Source organism: Plectropomus leopardus, chromosome 20 (genome assembly GCF_008729295.1).
Source record: "Plectropomus leopardus isolate mb chromosome 20, YSFRI_Pleo_2.0, whole genome shotgun sequence".
In the NCBI taxonomy this organism is placed as follows: Eukaryota; Metazoa; Chordata; class Actinopteri; order Perciformes; family Serranidae; genus Plectropomus; species Plectropomus leopardus.
This window is the reverse complement of record NC_056482.1, coordinates 26,571,004-26,598,606: the sequence shown is the minus strand read 5'-3', so window position 1 is coordinate 26,598,606 and position 27,603 is coordinate 26,571,004. Positions and strand designations below refer to the sequence as shown.

At 38.6% G+C, this 27,603-nt stretch overlaps 1 protein-coding gene across 1 annotated transcript in view; it reads left to right on the top strand.

The window, feature by feature from the left end:
* The window catches only part of pi4kaa (phosphatidylinositol 4-kinase, catalytic, alpha a), a 31,870-nt gene that overhangs the window by 1,836 nt on the left and 2,431 nt on the right, over nucleotides 1-27,603 (top strand). The window contains 54 exon segments of the mRNA XM_042509098.1: nucleotides 2,427-2,543; nucleotides 2,888-2,981; nucleotides 3,111-3,199; nucleotides 3,843-3,915; nucleotides 4,000-4,256; nucleotides 4,346-4,412; nucleotides 4,824-4,972; nucleotides 5,056-5,121; nucleotides 5,212-5,308; nucleotides 5,630-5,821; nucleotides 5,915-6,015; nucleotides 6,658-6,787; nucleotides 7,535-7,664; nucleotides 7,762-7,857; nucleotides 7,938-8,121; nucleotides 9,052-9,152; nucleotides 9,261-9,429; nucleotides 9,698-9,748; nucleotides 10,066-10,174; nucleotides 10,844-10,980; nucleotides 11,060-11,193; nucleotides 11,289-11,372; nucleotides 11,457-11,547; nucleotides 12,720-12,844; nucleotides 12,953-13,034; nucleotides 13,153-13,236; nucleotides 13,351-13,440; nucleotides 13,669-13,788; nucleotides 14,114-14,206; nucleotides 14,633-14,789; nucleotides 15,368-15,495; nucleotides 15,585-15,743; nucleotides 15,832-15,983; nucleotides 16,223-16,330; nucleotides 16,751-16,878; nucleotides 19,353-19,508; nucleotides 20,393-20,472; nucleotides 20,561-20,760; nucleotides 21,171-21,258; nucleotides 21,737-21,904; nucleotides 22,133-22,186; nucleotides 22,298-22,418; nucleotides 23,274-23,403; nucleotides 23,486-23,556; nucleotides 23,642-23,714; nucleotides 24,419-24,465; nucleotides 24,468-24,529; nucleotides 24,531-24,599; nucleotides 24,684-24,732; nucleotides 24,735-24,787; nucleotides 25,463-25,588; nucleotides 25,792-25,912; nucleotides 26,724-26,883; nucleotides 27,420-27,509. Of these exon segments, the coding sequence (XP_042365032.1) occupies nucleotides 2,427-2,543; nucleotides 2,888-2,981; nucleotides 3,111-3,199; nucleotides 3,843-3,915; nucleotides 4,000-4,256; nucleotides 4,346-4,412; nucleotides 4,824-4,972; nucleotides 5,056-5,121; nucleotides 5,212-5,308; nucleotides 5,630-5,821; nucleotides 5,915-6,015; nucleotides 6,658-6,787; nucleotides 7,535-7,664; nucleotides 7,762-7,857; nucleotides 7,938-8,121; nucleotides 9,052-9,152; nucleotides 9,261-9,429; nucleotides 9,698-9,748; nucleotides 10,066-10,174; nucleotides 10,844-10,980; nucleotides 11,060-11,193; nucleotides 11,289-11,372; nucleotides 11,457-11,547; nucleotides 12,720-12,844; nucleotides 12,953-13,034; nucleotides 13,153-13,236; nucleotides 13,351-13,440; nucleotides 13,669-13,788; nucleotides 14,114-14,206; nucleotides 14,633-14,789; nucleotides 15,368-15,495; nucleotides 15,585-15,743; nucleotides 15,832-15,983; nucleotides 16,223-16,330; nucleotides 16,751-16,878; nucleotides 19,353-19,508; nucleotides 20,393-20,472; nucleotides 20,561-20,760; nucleotides 21,171-21,258; nucleotides 21,737-21,904; nucleotides 22,133-22,186; nucleotides 22,298-22,418; nucleotides 23,274-23,403; nucleotides 23,486-23,556; nucleotides 23,642-23,714; nucleotides 24,419-24,465; nucleotides 24,468-24,529; nucleotides 24,531-24,599; nucleotides 24,684-24,732; nucleotides 24,735-24,787; nucleotides 25,463-25,588; nucleotides 25,792-25,912; nucleotides 26,724-26,883; nucleotides 27,420-27,509 (6,062 nt within the window).

Below are 27,603 nucleotides of genomic sequence, written 5' to 3'. Positions count from 1 at the left end.
ATCCGTAGTGCCAGAATAATTTTAAAATTTAAAGCATTTTTTAGAATTGTTTGCCTTGTTTGTTTTTCCCCTTTCTCTTTCTTTTTTTTATTTGTTTGTTTGTGGGGTTTTTTTGACAAATTCTCAGATAATTTTCTTGCACTTTTTTCCTAATTTATTGCTATTTTTTTGGTAATTCCTTTTTTTTCATTACCTTTACATGTTTTTGATCAAATCAAGACACTTCTCTCTGGTTTTAAAGGGTTAAAATGATCTCAGTGTGAAATGTTGTGGAATTACTGCTGTAACTTGAATAACGCAGTTGGAATAACTACATGACTCACTCAGGAGGTTAGGATTTGTGGTCGGGGATTATGTTGGGGCCACAAGGCAGCTTCTGAAATACTTTAAAGAGCAGGCAGAAAATATTCCCTCTGACATTCACAAAGGGGAAATGTTATCCGTGACGAACGGGAAGTATATCCTCTGATGAAAGAGCTGTGGTGGCAGTAACACAGGGAGCTGTTGTGTAACGGGACTGTGTCTTTTTAAGCCTATGTAAGGTCTTTTAAAATGTGCTTGTTATGGCACTCTGCAGAAACACACTTTAGAAACATCTACCATCTTTTTCAGTTTCGTAAGGCTGCAATTACTAAATTTAACTATTTGAAACCTGCATCAAAATCACTTTGCATTCAGACATTTTTCTCAAGTGTTAAACCCTTTGAAACGTGTGCGATTTTGTTTGATGTCGTTCAAAATAATGTGGAAAAAAGGCATTGATGCAGTTAAAATCAGGACTGTGTGTGGCAATAATAAAAATGCATAATCAGAGTCCTGTCCTGATTTTAACAGCATTGATATCCACTTTGAGGATTCAACAGCCGGTCTCAAAACGTTTTATTGCAAGTGATTTTTTTTTAAAGGCACTGAGCAACTTGGCAAGAATATCATTCTCAATTTGTGTTTAAAAAAATAATAAAAACAAAAGAGAACATTATTTATCAGCTCAGCCAAACCCCAAACTGACTCATTCAGCTGCAAAATATTTAGTTTTCTATCATATATGACAAAAAAGCAAAACTGCATTAAAACCTCACTATTCAAAGCTTATTTTTCTGTTGATTAACTTGATTTACTGAATGAGCATGTTAGTTTAAGGCGTATGATTGCTGCTTGCGCAGTTTAGAGTCTGTGTGTCAAACCGCAGGAGTCTGTTTAATTACATCGGCGTCAGTGTTTGTACAAGAACAGCTTTTTGTATTCAAGAGCATATTTTTTTCGTATTTTATTGGCTTTCAGTTTGTGCAATGGGAGTGTGTTATTGGTTCAACTCCAACTTTTTCATGAACATGTTTTGTGTTTTTTCCTGGCTCAATAAAAGACTCAGATGGTGTCTAAGCACAGCAGGTTGAGCTTTGGCAGCTGAAAACCCAAATCCCTTTTTTTTTTTTTCTTTTTTTTTGCATTTTATTACTGTTTTTGCAAAGACAAACATAACGGAGCAGAGATGATCTTTAGCTTTATTTTATTTATGTATTCATAAAGTTTTTTTTACAGGGACAGTGCAGTGCAAACATAGTACAATGTACATGCATGGATTATTATTAGATTATGGCTATTGCTAGTTTCCAGCCCTGCCCCTAGTTAGGCTTTTAGTAAAGAAAAAGAGAGAAAGAAGAGAGAAAAAAGATGCATAAAATACAACAGTGATGGTAAAAAAGATTAAAAGGTAAATATTTACATCAAGATGACATAGTATTACAACACAAAAAAGATGCAAATAACTAGGAATAATAATAATAATTTTTATTATTATTATGACCTTTATATGTAATTTTACAGAAGTCATAAAGGTCATAAAATAGAATACATTAAAATCCATAAAAAATACATAAATGTTACAATTCAGATGACATAAATTAGACATTAAACTCTGCAACAACATTCACCTGTAAGACAATATAAAATAATTTAAAATGCTCACATCTCTAATTTTGCTTGACACAACACTTTTCTTAATAATCTTAATATCTTGTGTTATTTTATTTATTTATTTTTATTGAATTTTAATTGAATTTTTTGATGTTGATACTCTCAGCCCTCAGCAGCATCATCAGATTAAAAAATCCTCGGCATGGAGTAACCGATGAAACATGCAGGACCTTTACGATCTCGCTCTCTGTGTTTAAATCCCTCTCTCAGCTTAAGTCTGGCCCGTTAGCATTAGGCTAATTAACGTCAGAGGCAGGTTTGGCTCGACTCCTGCAGCAAATTTAGGCCAAAATCATCATCGCTAATGGAAGCAGACATGAGCGATGTGTCTGTGTAAGCCCCGCGGGCAGGTTAATTCTGCTCTTTTAAAAGATTGTTTCATCCAAATAGCTTCCAGTTGATTTTGATGGAAACAGCATTAACTGTGATGTCCATGTGTTGTCCTCTCACAGGTCCAGAAGCTACAATGCATGTGTCCCGTGGACTTCAGAGGAGTCTTCCAGCTGGATGAGAGGAGGAGAGACGCTGTCATCGCACTGGGAATATTTCTTGTCGAGTCAAATCTGCAGGTGAAGATTCCTCCTAATTACCCCCATTTTTAAAATAAAGTATTTTTTCATTGAAATTTCAAGTATAAACATGCACATCAATGTGCTAATATATCTCCTTATACAGTCGAACATTCCCACAAAGAAAATAAAATGAACAGTGACAAAAAAAAACAATAATTATAATAATGAACTAAAAAAACATGAATAATTTATTAGAGTAACTATTGTTAAAAATAATGATTATGTATATATACATTATATATATATATATATGTAAATGTAGTTGTAAAATATGTAAATGTAGTTGATTTTTGCTGATAGTGAGTTTACATGATAAATGCTGTGGAAAACTTGTGTTGCAGCACAAAGACACTATCGTCCCGTACCTTCTCGGGCTGCTTAAAGGCCTTCCTAAAGTTCAATGGATTGAAGAAAGCTCAGAACGCAAAGGAAGAGGTAACACCTGTGCACACTTGTGATTTTTTTAAAACATTATTAAGTATATCATATATTCACTGCAACTCTCTGTTATTCAATTAACTTAAAGTGCTGTTTTTGATATTTGGCGAATTTCTTGTGTTGCAGAGAACCTTCCTGTCGCAGAGAACTTCACCTTTTGTCTCGTAACACTACTGTCAGATGTCGCCCAACGTGATGAGACCTTACGAGGACAGGTGTGTATGTGTGTGTTTTGTGTTTTCTCAGTTGGCTGTGAAGAGACTCCTTGCAGACAGGATACCAGTGTAGGAGATGAGGGACAATGTCTCTGCAGATTATGGGTCGACAGATGATAAACCTGGCTGATTAACAGGACCGATATTTGGCATTTTGTTGATTATTTGTATCGGTACTTTATTTTAATGATTGCCGTTAAAATTAAGTAATGAAAAAGTGCAAAGAAAGTGTCAGCATGTGAGGAACTTTTACTCTGTAAAACCTCAGGGAACTATTTTTATTTATTCAAAAAAAAATAAAGAATTTGCTGCGAACTTGCTATATATGATGTTGAAGGATTCGCTTTTGATCAGACATTTGCTGAAGGCATGTAAACAAAATTTTGTGTTGGAATTTTTTAGATACCAAATTCCGTGCCGCACCATCGGGAAACAACGGTTTTACTGGCGATTTTGACCTCTAATCACTTACATTGGAAATATTTCAGTACAAACAGGAGAAAACAGTTGCAACAACCAAAAACTGTTTTCAGTGTACATACGGCCATGTGCATATTGACCTGAAAAAAAGTGAACCTTTCCTTTAAATCGTATCTCGTTGATGGTTGAGTTGAAGTATGTGATGATGTGACATGATCATCAGATCCTGGAGGCGGTCATGGACATCATGCAGGTGCTGCAGGATATCTGCAAGAATCCAGACACTCATGAAAAAGGTACTAACTTATCACGTCCCCCCGCTTCCTTTACATGTTACTCATTCGTTCTGTGTATTAATATTTTCTCTGCCGTCTGGACAGAATACCTGTGCAGGTACACTGTTCCCGCCCTGCTCGGTGTCGCCCGAGCATTTGGCCGATACAGCAACACTGACGAGCCGTTACTCTCCAAGCTGTTCCCTCGACCGGTCGCTGCAGCGCCGCCTACAGGTGATGATAGCGATGCGGTGCACCGTCGGTCCTTCAACGACTTTCGGTCCATCCTGCCGAGCTCTTTGCTCACGGTGTGTCAGGGAGACACTCTGAGACGTAAAGGCTCCTCCGTGTCCAGTCAGCAGGTAGAAGTCATTTGGGAAAAGTTAAATGGAAAAGTTGGCACGTTTAACCTGTAAAAAGTGATATATTTTTACTGTTTTTGTGTTTCCAGGCCAGTCCAGAGAGAGCCTGTCTCACGCCCGTCTCACCTGCTGACCCCTCTGCACAGTACTTTGAAGGTCAGTACCCGAGCAGACGCGGTTCAGGCTTTTGGGCTTTCTGACATTAAGCATCGATTTGGGTTTAACACTTGGGGGACAAAAATTTAGGCAGCTAGGGATGATGTCATGTCACGAAGAGACTGTGTGCTGTGAGTTGACCCTTTAAAACCTGAGCAAACTGGTTTTATTTATTTATTTATTTTAAACATGCCAAGATATTGCCCAAAAAATGCAAAAAAAAAAGACCTAAAAATGGTGTTCAGTGGTAAAAATAATAAATATTTATTTTCTTCTGTAACATTATTTTAAATATAAATTTACAAGCATTATAGTTTTTGGATTTTCATGTTTCAAAGGTTTAATTGCTTGTAAAAAAAACGATGTCTATCCAGGTGTTAAAGGGTCAAATCTTCTGCGTTCCCTCTCCAGGCTCATACCTCCCTGATGGCAGCGCTGTGGACCCCGACTACTACTTCTCCACCATCAGCTCCAGCTTCTCCGTGTCCCCTCTCTTCACTGGAAGCAGCTCTGGAGAGTTTCACGTCCCTCTGGATATGCTCAGGCAGCTCCTTCACATGGTGAGCGGCGTTAAAATAGAAGAAAATTTAATGTAACTTTGACGTACAAAATTGAAAATGCATTCACTTTCTTTGTCTTTCAGGTTGAACAGTTTGTCGCTGAGTCGTTTTTAAAATCACTGGATGACTCCCTGGCAGAACTTCTGGAGGTATAACCCCAAAATCTCTACATGTTTGTCTAATCTTTATTTTTTTGACATTACTGGTTTGTTTATGCCTTTTTTTTACTTTCTTTGCAGTTGAATCTTGGTCTTCATCTTTATTACAAAACCTTCAGTGATCCTCTGTATGTAGCCATTTTTAAGATGCTGAGAGACACCCTGTACAACTTGAAAGGTAATGAATCTCTTCTTCCTTCAAATTATTCCAAAATGTATCAACAATTTCTTCTTCCAAATCACGACATTGATTGGTGCCACCAGTGAACTCTTCAGGGTCTGTTTGTTTTTATTTCAAACAGCCAAGGGCTCGACTGCAACTTTCAGATTTTTAGAAAACTTGATTTCATTTTTACCGCTTCAGTTTTATTTATGTGTAGCTGCAACAGAGGGAGTAATTCCTTATTTTAGCGATAACGTCACAGTGCTGGATGCACAAAGTGCACAAAATGTTAAGAAAATCCGTACAAAAAAAGTATGTGTTTTCTTTGTTTTTCAGACCTGCAGACAGACTTTGTGAAGGAGGTTCATGACTTTGTGCTGGAGCAGTTCAGCAGCAGCCAGTCCGAGCTGCAGAGGATCCTGCACGATGTCGAGTACCTCCAGAGCGAGCTCAGCCCGCTCAAACTGCGCTGCCAGGCCAACGCCGCCTGTGTGGACCTCATGGTGTGGGCTGTTACTGAGGAGCAGGGTGAGAAAAAAAATCACCAATCATTCAAATACAAAGTAATCTGCCTTTAAAGTCATCTCTGTAAAAGTTTTCCCTCGTTATTTCCTTCATCAGGAGCCGAGAACCTTTGCACCAAACTATCAGAGAAGCTGCAGTCCAAGACGTCCAGTAAAGTCATCATCGCCCACATGCCGCTCCTCATTTGCTGCTTACAGGTAATAAAATAAATTTTAAAAAAAACCCAAGACAAAACAAAAATAAGATAGAATAAATAAATAAAGAAGAGCAGATCCTCCATTAATCAAATAAACTTTGCCAGGAACTTGTCATGATTAAACCTTATACTTCCATAAGAGCTGCATTTGTTTTTAGTCATTAGTTGTCAGTTATTAAATTAATAAATAGATTAACTACAATTTACCCGATTCCAGCCTCTGTGATAGGGATCCCTTTAATAAGTAAATATGCTCATACTTGGACATGTATCCGTCCAGCTCCAGTAGTTGTGATTGAAAATACAGTTAGAAAGTGTTTTACAAAAAAATAAAAAAGATCACACATAGACACAAAGAGAATGAAACAAATTAAGAGTCAAGCACTTGGCACATAGTAAAAATATGGTAACATTAAGTAAAATGTCGTAAAACTTCAGTAAAATCGTGGAAAAGCTGTTCTAAAAATTCTTGAAATATTTTTGAGATGATGAAATCAGGATTGAACCCTTTATTTGGCATGTTTAGTCATTTGTCAGTGCTGAGGATTTGATCTAAAATGATCACAGTTTGTCACAGGTCACAGTTTGTAAGGCGTTCAGCTGTAGTTGTCTGTTTTCTACACACACGTGTCTTTGTCTTTAGGGTCTGGGTCGTCTGTGTGAGCGCTTCCCCGTGGTGGCGCACTCTGTCACCATGTCCCTGAGAGACTTCTTGGTGGTCCCGTCTCCTGTCCTGGTGAAGCTGTACAAATACCACAGCCAGTACACTCCAGGTAACGACTCATCTGAGCGTGTCATAGTTCAATAACACTGTTGTCTCCACTTCAGTGTTTTCTTTTTCTCACGTCTTTATTCGGTCATCAATTCACAACATACAACCGTCTGAAAGCACATAACACCCAGATTTATGTCATTATGTGAAAACATGGCTCACAGCTACAACAACATATCCACATATCCCCAACACCCCCGCCCCACCCCCCAAAAAAAAAAACAATAGACACAATTGAAGAAACAGCAGGTGAATATAGAAATTGTTCCGTTTGCTCTGAAAAAAACAAAGTTAGTCAAACTAATCCTTCAAGGAAGATAAAGAATTAACAAAAGACAGGATAATGTCCTAAGTTTTGACTTAAATGGAGTTTATTACTTCTTTAAATATTGTATTTCCTTTTATTTTACACAAATTATATACTCTGTTTTTAGCCTTATTTTTATTAATAATGTCAATGTTTTTTTTTATTTGTTTTTTTATTTTCCATCTTGTGTTATGCATTCTGTGGATTCAGTTTTTATCCTAATTTTATCTTATTTTTCTAGTATTATCAAGCAGGTTTTTATCAAAGTGAAGATGAATTCTATGTATTCTGTTTTGATTTTATTTTATTTTTACTTGGTGGTCCTTTTATCTTTATATCTTGTGATGTGAAGCATGTTGTGTATGTGATTTCTTTCTTGTAAAGCACGTTGGGCTACATTTCTTTTAAATGTTTTCTTATCAAACCTTAATTGTTTTGAAGGGGGAAGTGAGATAAAGATCCACGTGACCAACGAACATTCCCAGTCAACCCTCAGCACCCATTCGAGCAAGAAGAGCCAGCCCTCCATGTACGAGCAGCTGCGGGACATCTCCATCGATAACATCTGCAGGTGAATACACACACACACACACACACACACACACACACACACACGCACACAAGTATCAACACAGCCTTCACTTTTCAATCTCTCCTCCTGTGTTCAGGTGCCTGAAAGCCGGACTGACGATGGATAACGTCATTGTGGAAGCTTTTCTCGCCAGTCTGTCGAATCGTCTCTACATCTACCAGGAGAATGATAAGTGAGTCAGGTGTCATGTCATACTGATGATAATAAAGTTTTTTTGGAGTGTATTTACAGATGTTTGCCTCTCTTCTTTAGGGACGCTCACCTGATCCCAGACCACACCATCAGGGCTTTGGGACACATCGCGGTGGCCTTACGGGACACCCCCAGAGTCATGGAGCCAATCCTCCAGATCCTCCAGCAGAAGTTCTGTCAGCCTCCGTCGCAGCTCGACGTCCTCATCATAGACCAGCTCGGCTGCATGGTCATCACAGGCAATGTGAGTATTTGTGAGTGCGAGTAACTGAATTGCTCTGTTTATCATTATTCTATGTTTTTGAGTGTCTAAAGGAGCTTGAAAACTCACACAACTTTGCAAGCGCGTCAGAACTTGTGACCACTGGTGGTGGTTTTTCGCCTCTGGTGTGAGAAAATATATAAATAGCGCCACCTAGAAATTTTCAACCAAGCAGCCCCCATAGTACATTTCACCCAGAGGTGAAAATTAGGATGCTCATTTAACATCCCAAGAGTTTAAAAAAACACAACAGGAAGTCTGAAATTTTAAATACATTTTTCTTCGAGCACAGTGCATGGAAGTGGGGTCCCTTTCATTCCTATGAGAGCTGCTCTGTAGTGCATGAAGCAAAAAAAGCTCTATTTCAGCTGTATCAAAGTACCTGGATCTTCTGAAGTACAGGGCCCATGAGGCTTGCACACTTGAGACTTTCAGCGGCTGAGTGTGCCCGAGCGGCTAACTTCCACTGGCAGAGTGACTGACTTCGGGTTTAGTGCTTCGCTTTCTTTAATGGCGATAAAATAATTTAATCTTGCGGCTCTTTTAGACTTTTCAAATGTTATCAAACCTGATGGCTTGAATCTAGATAGTAAAATGAGTAAAACGAGGATTTTGAGTCTCACAAAAAATTATCCACTTATTTACAGACATCTCTTTCCCGATATAAGCCAATCAGAAAAAGTCTTTCTGGGCTCGTTTGCATCCAAAACGGACCTGAAAGGAGTAATTCCACTTTTGGCCATTATGTAAAATTAACCTCAGAGCCTGGCGCTGATCCTGGGGTCTTGGCTCAGTGATCTGCTATCACAGAAATGCACAGCTCTTTGGTTTATGTAAAAACTGTTATTTTCAACCACTGTAAATACTTGTTTTTGAGCATATCTAATGCTGTATTTTTTCCTTTCATCTTAGCAATACATCTACCAGGAGGTGTGGAATCTGTTCCAGCAGATCAGCGTGAAAGCCAGCTCCATGATCTACTCCACCAAAGACTACAAGGACCACGGATACAGGTGACACAGATACAGCTGTCGGGGTTCATGAGAAAGTGGGAGAACACGCTCGTTATTACTCACAGTGTGTCATGAGAGTGAAGTGAATGTGTCCTCTGCCGTGTGCAGACACTGCTCCTTGGCGGTGATAAATGCTCTGGGGAACATCGCGGCGAACCTCCAGGCTGAGCAGATGGTCGACGAGCTGCTCGTCAACCTGCTGGAGCTTTTCGTGCAGCTGGGTTTGGAAGGGAAGAGAGCGAGTGAGAGAGCCTCAGACAAAGGCCCGGCTCTGAAGGTACACACACACACACACACACACACACACACACACTTTCACAAACACAGTAGCAAAGAGGCTGCAGTGTCAACACGCAGGGAGAAGCTCCAAAAAAGAAGCAGCCCAGCAAAAACGTTGACCCTGACTCAACCTTAGCTGCATCATAAGCAGCCAATGAAAAGCACGCAGGTGTATATTCCAGCTAGAATATCTTGAAATGTGTTTTATTATTTCCCAAAGTGCAAAAATGAAGTAACCCATCTCCTCTCCTCCTTTGTCTCTCCAGGCATCGAGCAGTGCTGGAAACCTCGGTGTCCTAATTCCTGTTATTGCAGTGGTGAGTGTTCTGGATATTTGTAGCTTTTTTTATTTATTTGTTGTGACGTTTACAAAGTCAGCATCAAAAATACAGAACTTGTTTCCCCAGTGTATACAATTGTAATGCCTGTTTGATGCAGATATAGTACATTAAGCAGGATAATTGCATATCTTTTCTTCCCTCTACTTTCGTTTCTTTTTTCCTCTTTGTGTTTTTTTAAAAGAAAATGATGATGTCCTACAGGTACAACATTTTAAATGCTCTCCAGGGTGATATCTACTGCATACCATAATAATCACAGAGCAATATTCTCTGTTGTCTTCTTCTGCTGTTAGCTGACTAAGAGGTTGCCACCAATTAAAGAAGCCAAGCCGCGTCTGCAGAAGCTCTTCAGGGACTTTTGGCTGTACTCTGTCGTCATGGGGTTTGCTGTGGAAGGCTCAGGTACAGTTTGTCCAAAACATCTAACGCTGAATTAGGCAATTCGATTTTTACTTAATTTAAATATGATCTAGTCCAAGGACACTCAGCTTGCTTTGCTCTTGGGCCAATTTTGCAAAAATGACAGGAGGGCAGAAGTGCTAAACATCCCCAAGCAGCCCCCAAACAGGATTTTTGAACATATCTAAGATTTGAGAAGGTTTCTCAGATTTTAGGACATTTGAATGATTTTAAGACATTTCCAGGACGTCAGGATGTTTCAAAGGTTTTAAGAGGTTTCTAGGATTTTATGACATCTGGGAATTTTCACATTTCTAGGATTTTAGCATGTTTGTCTGATTTAGGCCATTTCTAAAATGTTAGGACATTTCTCAGATTTTAGGATGTTTCTAGGATTTTAGGACATTGGGGTCTTAGCTGGGACCTCTGTCTGGGGTGCAGGGGATCCTTTACTGGCATTTTTTTAATAAACAAGCTTTATTTTGATTCTTTTTTATGCACACTTTATGGATCCTAAAAGTACAAAAACAACTCCCAATGTGAATAACTTTATTTTTATGATGAATGAGAAAATGGTTGCGGGGCCACCTGGCACCCTGTCTGGCCCTCCAGCTGTGAACTGAGTATCAGTGATTTAATCTATCATACAGCTGTTTCTGTTAAAATCTACAGGTCTGTGGCCAGAGGAGTGGTATGAGGGAGTTTGTGAGATTGCCACCAAATCACCGCTGCTCACGTTTCCCAGCGGGGAACCTTTACGCTCAGAGCTGCAGTACAACTCTGCGCTGAAGAACGACACCGTCACTCCGGTATGAGAGTGCTCACACACGTGCACAGACACGCTCACATAAGGAAGACACTTCTTCATGGTTTGTTGTCGTGTTTCAGGCGGAGCTGAATGATCTGCGGAGCACCATCATCAACCTGCTGGATCCTCCTCCTGAGGTGGCTGCTCTCATCAACAAGCTGGACTTTGCCATGTCCACATATCTGCTGTCTGTTTACAGATTGGAGTACATGAGGTAAACCAACATGTCAACATAGTATAGACTGGCTTATGTGCATGTTCACCGATTCTGATTTTAATATATAATTTTGTTCGATCTTTATCGTTTAGGATGCTGCGTGCTCTGGACTCGGACCGTTTCCAGGTCATGTTTCGGTACTTTGAAGACAGAGCGATACAGAAGGATAAATCCGGTAAGCAGAAGCAAAAAAAAGACATAAAACTTGTTGTATTACTTGTTTTTTATATGCATTAATTTTTTATATATTCTTTTCAGGATATGATGCAGTGTGTGATTGCTGTTAGTGACAAGGTTTTTGAGGTCTTTCTGCATATGATGTTAAATCAGACCCGTGATACCTGAGATCGGGTCTGATTGTGTGTTTTGATCCCGAGTGCATTTGTCCTTGTGTAGTGAAGGATTGCACAAATGTTTTATGCCTGCAACATTCAAACAGTAAGGCACATTTGAAAACTGCCTCTTCTACATTATGTATGGTAAGGTAGGCGAGGGGTGTAAAAAAATTAATACATGTCGCCTCCACAGCTGATTTATCACTGCAGCAGAGAAGACTGTGTCAGAGATGTAACATTTGGGAAAAGCACCACCGTTTATTAAAGAAAGTGAAATGGTGATAATTTGTTATAATATATATACAGACTGTTCTCCTGCAATTCCAAACGTGTCTTGTTTTCAGTAATATTCAGAAGCAGAAAACATTTTTTACACTCCAACATCTGTAATCTTAGTAAATAACATAGACTGTATAAAATACCTCGTAAATTAAAAAATTGCAATTTTTTTCTCCCTGGCACTTATTTGCAGGCTTAGCACATACCACGATTGTATCTTAATTATAGTTAATGCAATTCATTTTATTACTTTATTTAAGTAATTTTGCATTTATATAAACATACACAGACATGAAAAAAATGTTTTTTAAAAAAAAGCCTAACTCAAAATGGGCGCACTAAAAAGTGCGTAACAATGAAATCAGGTGTATTACAAACATTAAAATTTAGGATAGAGGAGAAAAAAATAATTAAACTGGCTGATAGTTAATAAATAAATAATTTAATTAAAATAAAACAAAGTTTAATTAATATAGATATAGCTTGTTGATACATTTTAAAAAGGGATCCAATGCCTAAACATGAATTACAATAGCAATACGCTAAATAAGAAAAACATCAGTCTGGTAGCATGTAATATCAGAGATGCCCGTCAGAGAGAATCTGCAGCTACTTTGAAACTCTATCAGTTGTTTAATCAGTTTGTCTTGTAAAATGTATGAAACATTTCATTTTCTAGTTTCCCAAATGTGAAGATTTGCTGCTTTTCTCTGTTTAGTGTATAGTAACCTAAACTTTGGACTGTTGTCAGAAGCAAAACATGACATTTGGTGACATTACTTTGGACTTAAGGATATAAAAGATGGGCATATTGCGCCACTTTCGAACATTTCAAGGGCCAAATGATTTACAGATTAATATAGAAAATAGTCAGATGTTCATTTCAGTCTTAATCTTAACAAATTTCAGCCCAAAACCAAAGCCCATGAGGAGGAGCTGGAACGTCACGCTCAGTTCCTGTTGGTCAACTTCAACCACATCCACAAGAGGATCCGCAGAGTGGCCGACAAATATTTGTCCGGCCTGGCCGAAACGTGAGAGTGCATCTTTACACATACTCTGTCACTCAGAATAGTGCACAGGCTCTTTTATAAACTGTTTAAAACAGGTTAGTGTCAGCAGTCATTTTTCTCTCTCCTCAGTTTCCCCCACTTGTTGTGGAGCGGTCGTGTGCTGAGGACGATGCTGGACATCCTGCAGACGCTGTCCCTCTCACTCAGTGCAGTAAGTGATTACAAATGTGGACTCCTCAGCAGTGTAACATTTATCTCTTAGTCTATTTTCATACTAAACAGATGTGTTTACCATGGCATTGAAAGTGATGTTTACACTGCAATTTCAGGACATTCATAAAGACCAACCTTATTACGACATCCCAGACACGCCGTACAGAATCACTGTCCCAGATACATACGAAGCCAGAGAGGTAAAATTTTACTCATCTCATGCAGTACTCAGCATTACATACTGTCTTTTCAAAAATGTCTCCATCTGTAATTAGTCTAAAATGATCAAACACATATGGTATCTTAAATTGTAGAGCATCGTGAAGGATTTTGCTGCTCGTTGTGGGGAGATCCTTAAAGAGGCGATGAAGTGGGCGCCATCTGTCACCAAATCACACCTCCAGGTAACATTTCTTTTTGAAACTCTGAGTTTTATAAAATTAGTATGCAACATGTGGCAAAATGTTATATATATATATATGCTGGTTTCATGCTTCTTAAAAGTGCAAATTTGATGCTTTTCTTTGTCGTGCATGATAATGAACTGAATAGCTTTGGATTTTTTGACTGTTTAGGTATAAAACACGCTTCAACTGTGTACTTCATGTTTTTTTGTTTTTGTTTTTTTCCAGGAGTATCTGAACAAACATCAGAACTGGGTGTCGGGTCTCTCCCAGCACACCGGCCTGGCCATGGCCACAGAGAGCATCCTGCACTTTGCTGGTTACAACAGACAGAGCACCACACTGGGGGTAGGTCACAAACTGACTCTTCATATACTAATGTTTATTATTGCTGCAAAAGTCACTGCTTAATGTCAGGAACAAAAGTGGCTCAAGAATGGAGCCTTGTGGGACGCCACATACCTCAGCCACTCTTTTATCATTTATGACCATCGGCAATGATTTTAAGTTTAGATTAATTTGCACAAACAATTGTGATAAACTTCCAGAATATTTATAGCAAGAAAACAGTGCACGCAGAGCTGCTTTCAAAAACGCATTTGTTACTTAATTTTTGATTTTGACATTTTATATTCTTTCTGCCTAATAACGATTGATATGCTTTCTGCTGCAGTCCACCCAGCTGACGGAGAGGCCAGCCTGTGTGAAGAAGGACTACTCCAACTTCATGGCCTCTCTAAACCTCCGAAACAGATATGCTGGAGAGGTAAAATCACCAAAACGCACCCAATATTACGGCTATGTGTTATCATTCATACATGGAAAATAAAAGAACAGCTAGAGCAGTCTGGCTGGTGTCGAAAATTACTTCAGTTTACTGTAATGCAGCCACACTCGACATAACGTAGCTGTAATAGGCGTCAATGTGAGGGTTTTTTTTACGATTATGTACAATTCTTCATTATGTCTCTATGTTCTGCTTCTCTCTTCATGTATGCATAGAGCTAGAATTTGATATGTTTGAAAAACGGCAGGTAAGTGGGGCAGGAAAAAAAAGTATTTTGGGTCGTTGAAAATCTAATGGGAACCCTGTAATGCAGCAAGATCTCACGAACATTAAATCTGTCTTTGTAAATAAAATACTTTTATACTTCTGCTTCTCCTGCTCACATCTTTTCTCTTCTGTCTGAAGGTATCAGGAATGATCCACTTCGCCCAGGCGGTCCGAGGACAGTCTGATCTGAGCCGGCTGATGATCAAGCAGATGGGGGAGGCTTTAGAGTCGGCGCAGCCCGAAGCCTTCACCGAGGCCATGTTCAAACTGGCCGCCCTGCTCATCAACACCAAAGGTTTCCCTTTCTCCCTGTGATGTTGACTCAATTGTTAAGTTTTAGATTGAATTCAGGGCTCTGTTTATTTGGCCGCAGATGTTGAAAAATGGCCAGAAAACAATATTTATAATCACTATATTTTGATTTCAAAATTATGTTAAAGAAAAATAATGCTGCACATTTTAAAAATAAATTTTTCCCACTCACCGCAGCAGCCGTGGATTTGATTCCGGCCTCTGCCCTTTGCTGCATGTCATCCCCTCGCTCTCTCTCCCCACACTTAGTCTGTCCTTTCAGTTGAAGGCTTAAAAGCCCAAAAAATTATCTAAGATAAATTAAAAAAATGTCAGCAATTTTTGGGTCATTTTCTTGTTTATTTTTGTTTTTTACTTTCCTTTCTTTTTTCTCTTTTTTGCTTATTTTCAGGTATTTTTCTTGTAATTTCTTTTACTAATTTCTTGCAATTTTTTTGACAATGTTGTTAAGTTGCTTGTTGCCTTCTCCCTGTGTATTTAAAAGAAACTGATTTGCTCAGGTCTCAGAGGGTTAAAATGCTCTGGATTTGTGATCTGACAGCTACTTTCTCTTGTCTCCAGACTGCGATCCTCAGCTCCTGCATCACCTCTGCTGGTCTCCTCTCAAGATGTTTACAGCTCACGGCATGGAAACGGCCATCGCCTGCTGGGAGTGGCTGCTGGCAGCTCGTGTCGGAGTGGAAGTACCGGTACATACATGTTTGTTATTTTTTCTCAATTATTTTGTGTCCTTGTTGTTTTTTATGCACACTGTCAGTCTCCTCTTTTGGCTGCCTAGTTTATGCGAGAGATGGCGGGAGCGTGGCAGATGACCGTGGAGCTGAAGATGGGCCTGTTCTCGGACGCTCAGGTGGAGGCCGATCCTCTGGCTGCGTCAGAAGAGAGCCAGCCGATACCCTGCCCTCCAGACGTTACCCCGCACCAGATATGGATCGAGGTCAGACAAACGGCACTCTGCTTTTCTCATTCCTGCATGCTCTCATCAATATTTTCCTCCACTTACTGCCTCTCATGTATTTCTCTAGTTTCTAGTCCAGAGGTTTGAGATAGCAAAGTATTCCAGCGCAGATCAAGTGGAGATCTTCGGCAGTTTGCTGCAGCGCTCGCTGTCTCTGAACGTCGGCGGGGCTAAGAGTAGCCTCAACCGCCACGTAGCTGCCATTGGACCTCGTTTCAGGTACACACAAAGCCTAAAGATGATGCATGGTGTGTGTTATTATCTCTATGCTCACTTTTCTTGTGCTGCTTTCAGACACCTTTCACAATAATTTAAATCTTGTAGCAAAGAGTGAAAGAGTGCGAATTATTTCAAAAGGCAATCAGCAAAAATCTGGCTCAAAGATGCAGATTTGTTTTAAAAAGAAACATTTTGTGATGCAGATGTTTTTATAGCAATGAAATGTCTCTGTGCTGCAGGCTGCTGACTCTGGGTCTGGCTCTGCTCCACTCTGACGTCCTCACCAATTCAACTGTAAGAAACGTGCTCCGAGAGAAGATCTACTCCACAGCCTTTGATTACTTCAGGTACTTGCACACACTCACATTTCGGCGTTGAAGCAAATATTTTCATGCAGTCATTAAATGAATTTAAATGTATTACTTTTTTTATAGTCCAGTAAAGTCCAGTCCAGTAAAAATTTTAATTAAAAAACTATAAATAGAAATAAAAGTTCCTCCCATGCAGACAATTTTTTTGCATATATTGCAGACTGTCCTCCCTGGTGTTGGTCGGGTATAACACGCACACTTTTTCATCTATTAATTTTATTGGCAATCTTTAAAATAAAATGCCAATACAGATAATCGGCAAAATGCCAAATATAAAAATCAGTCAGGCTGGTAATCTGTCGACCCCGAAACACCTTTAAAAAAACATGATTAGAAAGAGAAAGCAACCAACTCTGTTCTGTTGATGATCTAACTCTCCCGCATCTGTTCCTCCAGCGTGTCTCCAAAATTTCCCACCCAAGGCGACAAGCACCTGCGCGAGGACATCAGCATCATAATCCGTTTCTACGCCAGCATCCTGTCCGACAAGAAGTACCTGGCCGCGTGCCACTTGGTCCCACCTGGTGAGCTTGGTACTACCCCAGCCCCGAGCACGCTCTCTGCCGGGATATTTGGATCGCTTATCGTGTCCAGCACTACTCCGATTTCTATCTTAAGTAAGCCTAAAGCGGTGGAGCTCGGACTGCACTGCAGCAGGGGCATGCTTTTACGCGGGTCAAATTTGACGCTGTTTGTCCTCACAGTGCTGCTGATAGATTCTGGTATCTATCTGTAAAACAAACCCACCTTTTTATAGCTTTTTTTCCTCATCCTAATTCCTCTTTTTTTCATACACTTTCTCCCCTTTTTCCTTCTTCTGTTTGACTCCTCATACTTTCACAAACTGTTTTCGGTCTGTAAGCAGCTGTGAGGAAAAGCGCAAATTTGTCGCCCGCGTCAAGACGCATGATTCTTCATCATGTCAGCCCCACCCGTCTGCCCCTCTCCTCGATTGATCAGCTCCAAAAGAAGAAACTACAAGTCAAAAATGTTTTTTCTTCCATCCCAGAAAGTCCTCTCCTCTTCATCCCCGACGCCCCGAGAAAAGACATGGTCTCATTCTCATACACATCGAAGCGCTTCAGGTAGACGAGTCCTCTGACTGCTGATCCTGGATCAGATTAATCGCCCCCCCCCCCCCCCCTCACCCTCGCGCATTAACAAGACCAAATAACACCTGACCCAGTATCAGTGGTTCAAGGCAGGTTCTACCTACATGTGAATCCTGCTGGTTTTCCCGCGGGCTGTAACGGTACTCAGGGGTCCGTTTGGTACAGCAAAAAATAACAAAAGCACGCAGGTAAGGACACATGCTGCGTCGTTTTAGCACCTGAAAAAACTAAATCAGCAGCTGGATGTCCATTTTGTGCCATCTTTTAAGGGCGTGGAGGCAGGTTTCACTTTACTTTGCTAGAGGACCAAAACCAGCACCATATCATAGCCTACTTACCCAAAATCCCAATTTTGTTGCTTATCTTCTTCCAGACGTTTTTTAAAGTGTGTATTAAGTCTAAAATGTCCTCCATGTGACAAATGTAATGGTTATCCCTGCACTATCAGCTTCTCCTCTGTATTTATCATGGACTGATATTTTTGGAAGAAGGAAAAGATATTTGTCAGCTGTTAATTAGTTGCCCTCTGATAACTTTGGTCAGCTATTTTCATTATAAAGCTAAGAAACATTTCAGACACTTCTGTATCACAGTGAACAAATACAGAACAAACACCTTCCCCGAAAGACAATATAGAATTATATAAAATTAAACTTGTGTGTTAAGATGAGTATTTCTGTTAGTTCAATCTTGGCAATCTTAAAATTGCAATTAAAACCCCGGGCTGTCATTTGCTTAAAAACAGGCGTCTATATGGGGCAAGCTTTTGATTCCTGTTACGCAGAAGTTGCTTAGCAGTGATGGAAATGCAATGAAATTATTTGTTTAACCCTTTGAAATTGGACAAATTGCCCTTTTTTATTCATAAAAATTTGAATCAAGGTGATAAGCAACACAAGAAGAAATGACCCAGAAGTTGGCAAGAAATCTGTGAAAAGCACAAAAAAAATTATCTGAAAATTTGCCAAAAAGTCCAAACAAAAAAATACAAAGAAAAAAATGATCTAAACATGCTTAAAAAATATAATAATAATTTAATTTTAAATGTATAATTATGATAACTATGACTATAGTTCACTGAGCATTTTTCTGAGCTTTAAAAAAAAAAGTTTTCTAATTTTCTACTAATCTTTTTTTTTGCGTTTTTCTTGTTTACAATGCTGATAATATGCTCTTTTTTGGTGCTCATATTGACAAAACTTTAAACTGTGATGTTTGTTTGCATGATATAAGCAGCTAACTAATTTGAACTATTCTTTAAAAATAAACTGCATGGTAACCATGGTAACTAGACCGAGCCTCTAATTGAGACAGGCCTTTATTTGTCAAAATGTGTTGCCACACTGAGCTAGTAAAAGAGCGTCTAATTTTATTTGAAGCTTGACGATATGTCAAATCATCCAAAACGCCGACACGTCACACTCGTCTGATACACAATCGCTCGCTTTTATTCATGTATTCGGTCATCTTGTGTTAATCTCAGCATGTGTTGCTAACGGCGCACAGCTTAAAATTTCCTGGCAGACCTCACACTTTTTAACTTTGGTTCCAGATTTTGTTTCTTATGTATATTCTGCGCGGGGGGCTGCGTGCGCTGAACTTTGACCCCTTGTTCCACGATGTTTCGGCACAAACCGTTACAGCCCCAGGTCTCCCTGCTTTGAACTGCATGACCATCACAACAGCAGAGGACTAACTGACGCATCATCTCGCTCTTCCGAAACTCCCTCATCATCGATCATTACTGTTATTAATGTTTATCGCTTTGTAGAAGTCAAAATGTTGACATTAGATGGCTTTATGTGTGGAAAAAAAAGCTTTTCTTCCAAATTTCTACACCAGTTTGCTGTGTTTCGGCCATACTGAGTCTCTTTGTATGTGAACAGATAATCAGGACTCGTCCCTGAACAGTCTGTCGGTGATGAACGCGGCCGACCTCAGGAGCAACATGGACTCCAGCGCTCGCTCCCAGCAGAGCGGGCAGGGATGGATCAACACCTACCCGCTGTCCAGCGGCATGTCCACCGCCTCCAAGAAATCAGGTACCGACTCATGAACTCCGGTCCTCGAAGGTTTTTATTTCCGTCACCTTCTAAACATTCTTACCTGTATGTTTGGGACTCTGCCTGTGTTTGTTTGTACATTAATCTTTTAACTTGGCAAAATTTGGACCTCAAATTAATGCTTTGAAACCTACAGACACCTTTCACAAATATTTAAATTTTTGTCTTGTTTTCTATTTGATATTTTGAAATCTATTTATTTTTAATTTTTTAATTTATAAAGCCGTTATTTATTTTTAATTAATTTGTCTTTCGTTTAAACATCACATTTAGTAACCAGAAGCAGAGACTACTAAATAATTAAACCTCTGAAACCTGGAGTGCCATCACTGTTCTTGTGCTACTTTCAGATCTATTTCAAAAGCATTTAACCATTTTGATTTGATTTCTTTCCAGAAAAACATGACGTGGGCTGCAAATTACAAGAAAGTAGTTGATTTAGAAAATTATTTTTAAAATAGCTAAGAGATTTTTTAGAGAACTATATTTAGAATTATCATAATTTCATATATTTTAAATTATTTTATAGAATTATCATAATTTTGAACGCACATTTTCAGGCAATTTACTTTTTGTATGCATTTATTATTATAGTTTTTATTTATTTATTTTATATATTTTTTTTTTTCAGGTAATTTTCTTTTTCTTTTTACTTTTTTTCTTGCAAATTTCTGGGTTGTTTCCTTCTTAACATGATTTTGAAATAAATTTAGCCACTTTTCCTGGATTTCAGAGAGCAAAAAGCAGCACCTGCGCTGTGACTGATGATGTTTCACGAGAACACAAACAGAGATACAGATAAAAAACGCCTTAAAAATGTAAAGTTACTCAGTGGTTTGTCTTCATATCTCCTCCCCTCAAAGGCACGTCTAAGAAGAGTAACCGAGGCACGCAGCTGCACAAATACTACATGAAGCGCAGGACTCTGCTGCTGGCCTTACTGGTGAGTGCTGACAGTAAATTGTCATTTTTCTGTATTAAAGCCCCGATGCTCATTGTCACCTGCCCTTCACGCTCCGTGTTCTTTTCAGGCGAGCGAGATCGAGCGGCTGACGACGTGGTACAACCCGCTTTCCACTCAGGAACTGGCCATCGCCACGGAGCAGTCGGTGGAGACCAGCATCGCCAACTGGAGGTCCAAATACATCAGTCTGACTGAGAAACAGTGGAAGGACAACGTCAACCTGGCCTGGGGTATCGCACCTTACCTGGCCATGCAGCTCCCGACCAGGTCATCTCTCGCTCTTTCTCTCTCTGACCACAAATAAACAGTTTCTTCTTCCGGCAGGCTGTCGCTCTGATGAACTCTTAATGTCACAGAGAGTCAGAATATTCACTAATGCACGTTTTGTACTCTTTTTAACTTGTTTTTTTTACTTAATTTGTATATATTAGCTAAATTGTTTTAACTAGGGCTTGTACATATGTACATTTAAAACTATAATTTTCTGTTTTTATTTATTTTTTTTACATTTAATGTTTAATTTGTACATTGAGAGCAAAGCTGACCGGAGTCAAATTCCTTGTTTGTGTGAGCATACTTAGCCAATAAAGCTGATTCTGATTCTGATTTTAGTAACAGCCATTTAAATACCCTAATCTTCAGTTTATGTGATTATTTTTCACTCTTTGGTGTTTCAGGTTTAAGAATGACGCCATTGTTGCTGAGGTGACCCGGCTGGTGAGGCTGGATCCCGGAGCTGTCAGTGACGTACCCGAGGCCGTCAAGGTGAGATCGCTCAGTCGAGTGAAGCTCAACCAATTTTACTTTTCTTTGTTTCAAATGTCTTTTTATTCATTGACAATACTGAACAAAACAGTGACTGTACAAAGAAATATTTTTTACCACAAACAACATTTACCTGAATGACAACACATCTATCCCATCAAAACACAAGCAAACACATACACAGACCCTAAATTATCTAAGAAGAAAAAAAATAAAAAATAAAAGTTAAAATAAATAAATAAATTAAAAATAATAAAAAAAATAAATTAATAAAATAAACAAATAAATAATAATAATAATAATAATAATAATAATAATAATAATAAATAAAAATTAATTAAATAACAATGATAATAAAATTAATTAAATAATTAATTAATTAATATAAATAAATATATTTATAGATATCTATACAGAAAAGACTGACCAATTTTACTTTTATGTTTGTGAATTAATGTTGTTTTTTTTCTCCTCGTAGTTCCTGGTGACGTGGCACACCATCGATGCCGACTCTCCCGAGCTGAGCCACATCCTGTGCTGGGCTCCAGCAGACCCGCCCACTGGTCTGTCCTACTTCAGCAGCATGTACCCTCCTCATCCTCTCACCGCTCAGTACGGGGTTAAAGTGCTGCGCTCCTTTCCTCCAGTAAGTCTCACACTCAGAGTCAGAATCAGAGAATCAGAAATACTTTATTGATCCCTGTCTGTCGCTCTGATTAACAATTAATACAATTATATACAATCACGGGGGCCTCTCTTCCTCGCTCATGCTTGCAAAAAAAAGTCACACTCACAGGTCATTGTCGTACAGAAATACAACTTTGGGGAAAGTCACAGCTCTCCTAAAATTACATGTGTTTATTTCGTGTTTTAGGACGCCATCTTGTTCTACATTCCTCAGATTGTTCAGGCGCTCCGTTACGATAAGGTAAAACTGCTTCAACTTAATCAATAAACTGACAGAAATTAATCAGCAACTGTTTTGATTTAATCGTCCTTGATGAATCAGTTAAAAACTCTGCTCCTCTGTGCTGCTCAGATGGGTTATGTGAGGGAGTACATCCTGTGGGCGGCCCAGAAGTCTCAGCTTCTCGCCCACCAGTTCATCTGGAACATGAAGACCAACATCTTCATGGACGAGGAGGGACACCAGAAAGACCGTGAGTACCTGCCGAGAAAATTTAAGCCCGCAGATAAACTTGCTGTTTAACTTTGCATTCGTGTACACATTCGGCTACGTCATGAGCATTTTTGTGTGTATACGTGCCTTTACGTGACGCGTGTTAATGCACCTACACAGAAGAGTCAAAATCAGTGAAGTGAATTGGAAAAAACAAAAAACAAAAGGAGGATTTACTGAGGATTTTGCTTTTAACAGCAAAAAAGATGATACCGGCTTCCTGTCTAAAGCCGCAGCCCCCCAGTATAAACCTCTGGAGAGACGGGGCGACAAGTGTGTTGATTATTATTTAAAAAATGACAGCAAAGTTACAGGTGAAAATGGACCGCTTTAATGAACAGTGGATTAATTTGGGCAATGCCAGAAATCTTTTTTTCCCCCCTCTATTTTACCTTTGCTTTGTTTGCCTTGTTTGTTTACATTTATATACTTTATATACTTTGTATATTGACTTTTTTTACCATAAATTCTATCGACTTTTATTTTACTAAATAAATTTTTATTTGCATCTATTTATTTTTTCTTATGTATCTTTATGTTTATTATATTACATCACTTTTTTAAGATTTTTATTATATTACATTGACTTTTTACAATGCATTATACAAGGGAAAAATCTTAATAGATGGATGCTTTTTGTTAACATATTCTGCGATCTATAATCTATAAAGGTATTTCTTAGTGTGACTGTTAAAAGGTTAATAGGTTAATGGGATATTTTTTTTTAGTAATGTGTAATTATACCATCCACCTCGTGGGAAAACCCTTATTAAGTCTGATTAAATCAAATGAAGTGGATGTAATCACATTATCTCCGCCTCATTAATCGGTGCAGCGGACATCGGGGACCTGTTGGAGCAGATGGTCGAGGAGATCACGGGCTCTCTGTTGGGTCCGGCCAAAGACTTCTACCAGCGAGAGTTTGAATTCTTCAACAAGATCACCAACGTGTCCGCCATTCTCAAGTAAATCCATCACTGAAAACTGTGCAAATCATCGTCAAACATTCGAGTATTTTTCTTTAAATCTGAATTTTTAATGTTCCAGGCCGGTCCCAAAGGGAGAGGAGAGGAAAAGGGCCTGTCTCAAAGCTCTGTCAGATATCAAAGTCCAGCCAGGTAACGTGTTTTTCCACAGCGCGTGAAAAAAAAAACGTTACTGAAGTTTGAAGTGATTTATGTGTCTCTTTTTGGCGTTTTTTAGGCTGTTACTTACCGAGTAACCCTGAAGCCATCGTGCTGGACATCGACTACAAGTCTGGAACGCCCATGCAGAGGTAAAACGGGAGATCCAGTATCATGACACATGTGTTTAAAGGACTGAAGAAGTTTGAAAATCCAAAGATAATTTCAGTTTTTACAGTTTCTAGCAGAGAAAATGGTGTAATTTTGGGAATTTTTAAAGAAAACATTATGTGGGTTTGAAAGACCAAAATTACCAAAATATTATCTTCAAAAATTACTAAAATAAAAAATAAAAATCTGCCCAAATGTTGTCCTTAAAAATCGCAATCTGCTGAATGTTTTCTTTAAAAATAACCAAAAGAATAAATAAATAATTTTTTTAAATTTATTTAAAAAAAATATATATATATTTTTAAATTTAAAAAAAATTAAATACAGCCATTTAAAGTTGTATGCCCCTCCCCTAAGCAAAAAAAAACTCCCCAGTGCTTAAAAAATTATTTGACATGCCTCCCCCTTTTTGCAGCACCCCCTCCCCTCTCATAAATAATGAACAGTCCCTTACTTATATTTCAATAATTAGTCCTAGTCTTGTTCTGATTTCATTATTGTTTTAAAATAATATATATTTTAAAAAGCTGTTATGTAGTAATGAAAAAGAACCAATAGTCAATAGTCGTTTCGGTGAATTTATGGAGTCATGGAAAAGTCCTGGAAATGTATGTATAAAATTGTGTTTGTATCCTGCAAATCTGTCTACGTTTACCTCACGGGAACGTGTTGCGTGTGCTCGCAGTGCTGCCAAGGCGCCGTACCTGGCCAAGTTCAAGGTGAAGCGCTGCGGGTGAGCGAACTAGAGAGGGAGGGTCTCCGCTGCCCCTCGGACTCTCTGGAGGACGGAGAGGAGAAATCCAGACGGCTCACGCCGGGTCTGCTGGCAGGCCGCCATCTTTAAAGTGGGAGACGACTGCAGACAGGTAACTTCACGTCTTTCAGCCCGCTGAGCTCGTCCTCTGAGACGTTTATCGTGCCGTGACGCTGCGTTTCCTGTCTCTCTGCAGGATATGCTCGCTCTGCAGATCATTGGGCTCTTCAAGAATATTTTCCAGCTGGTGGGTTGGATCTGTTTGTGTTCCCCTACAGAGTGGTGGCCACGGCACCCGGGGTGAGTCTGCGTGTCCCAGCACACACTCAAATCCTGTATCCTCTCACCTAAACCTCCTGTCTCTAAATATCACTATCGTCATGTCTATCACAATCATTGTGAGCATTTTTATAGTATATTTGATGTCAGAAATGAAAAAAATGTGAAATAATGTCAGTTTTTGCTTTTTTTATTCTCAAAAAGTAGTTTGGATTATACATATCTGATTTTATATAGTCAAGGGATTATGTTTGTTTAACTTTTGGTTTGAATTTATAATAAAAGATGTATGCAAGCATTGCTGTATAAGTAGATGAATTTTATTATTATTTTATTTGTATTATTACTTATTTGTTTTTAGTTTTTATTTATTTTTAATCTATAATGATGGTTTAAGTTTTTCCTTTTACCGAGGAAGATTTTGTTATATTCCAAATGACCAAAAAGTTGAAAAAAAAAATAAAATAAAAGTGGTTTAAACATACGAGTGCTGCAAACTAGAGACGTTTTTAAAACCTCTCATCACTTGTGTGTTTGACCTGACTCATCCATGTTTTTTTTCATCCCTGTATCTCAAAAAATGACACCGGTAAATGTATCATTATTGATATGAATGATGGCTGACGGCTGGTTCTTAACACAGACTTTTATTGTCATAATCAGGTATTTTATTAACAGATCCTCTTTCTTCCTCAGTGCGGCGTGATCGAGTGCATCCCAGACTGCAAATCTCGAGACCAACTCGGCAGACAGACGGACTTCGGGATGTACGATTACTTCCGCAACCAGTACGGAGATGAATCCACCCTCGCCTTCCAGAAGGTCGGAGACTTTGACCTCCTCCTTTATTAACTGGTCCACTGTAAACCCGCCTTGTGTTGTCCTCTGTAAATGTCTGAAAATACTGCCAGGACGGATGGAGATGTTGGGGCACAGATTGTGTCAGTGAGCGAGGATGAGTGTCGTCACATCTTTATACGAGCAGAATTTCACTGATTTATCGTTGTTTTTTCTCCTCTCCGCAGGCTCGGTATAACTTCATCCGCAGCATGGCCGCCTACAGCCTCCTGCTGTTCCTGCTGCAGATCAAAGACCGACACAACGGAAACATCATGCTGGACAGCAAGGGCCACCTCATCCACATCGGTATGATACACATACGGACTCTTTACTGAGGTCTGGACTAACTTATTGTTCTGGTCTCATCATTTTTAGATCCCTTTTAACCCTTTGAAACCTGAGATTTCTCTCAAAAACATGGGACAAAGGACATTAGCAACAAAAGAAGAAATTATATTATACAAAGATTTGCAAGAAATTTGTAAAAAAAAAAAAAAAAAAAAAAAAAAAAAAGTACAAGAAAATTAGCAGAAAATTAGTTTTTAAAATAATAATTCTGTAACATAAATATATATATTTTTTCCCTAGCTTTGTCTTTTTTTTCTTAGTTTTTTTAGAATATAATTTTCTAAATCTATAAATCTCTTGCAATTTGGGGAACATCTGTTGCCAAGTTGTTTTCCCTTATTTCCCCATGTTTTTTGTTTGTTTGTTTGTTTGTTTTTTGTCCAATTATTTTTTATTTATTTATCAATATCTGCTGTCAACATCACAACACATAAATGTCTGAGCAATGAAAGACATTTTTTTTTTTTTTAATTAAAAGAACATTAATAACAGGACATAACAAATAAAATACATATTTGATATTCTCTTAATAAATACAACAAAGTAATAAATAATAAATATATGCATCATGTGATACAGCCTGAGTAATACGATAAACCCAAAAACTGATACACAGACGTAACAGAACAGTTCACCATTTTTCCCATGTATTTGAAAAAAATCGCACCAATTTGTTCAAGTTTTCAAAGGTTTAAGTATTTGTGAAAGGGGAAAGATGGTGCCAGTGATGCCGCTCCAGGTTTAAAGGGTTAAATATTGTTTTCTGCAGACTTCGGCTTCATGTTTGAGAGCTCTCCCGGAGGAAACCTGGGCTGGGAGCCCGACATCAAGCTGACAGACGAGATGGTGATGATCATGGGAGGGAAGATGGAGGCTACGCCGTTCAAATGGTTCATGGAGATGTGCGTCAGAGGATATCTGGCCGTACGGTGAGAAAATTTAAACTTGACTGTTTATCCTCCTCAGGCTTTGTTTCAGGTGAAAAAAGACAGAAAGCTGTTGGGTTTGAACTCTATATTCCACACAGAGAATTTTGTTGGGGTGTTTTTACTTTATTATTTATTTTTAAATTACATTTACATTAAAGTAATATACAAAATATGCAGTATATTAGCAAAAAAACCATCAAAATGCCACAAAATACATAAAAAAAACAACAAAATAACAAAAAAATTCCCATAGAGACAAAGATATTATTACTAAGGAACAAAAAAAAGCACAGTCATCATGATCATCAGCCTTTAAAACGGACTTAATGTTGACATTGTCTTTCACAGTCCTTAATTGTTCCCTGTCTCTCTACGATAACGCCCTCTAACCAAAAATAATCTCTCTAAAAACGAGAGAAGTTCAAAAATAAATCTCTTACCCAAAAAAATAACTGTATTTTAAACATTCAGTCAATCAGTTTCTTAATTCATCGAGTTTTATTGTTTATTCTTTTTCTTCTTCTGTGATCTGAAAGACCGTACATGGACGCAGTGGTTTCCTTGGTGACGCTCATGTTGGACACCGGACTGCCGTGCTTCAGAGGACAAACCATCAAACTCCTCAAGTAAGTCCAACAGTAGAGTGTCAAATATGAAACAACTTTTGTGTCCACGATACTGATTTATGTTGTAAACATAATTTCACAAACTGATGGTTTT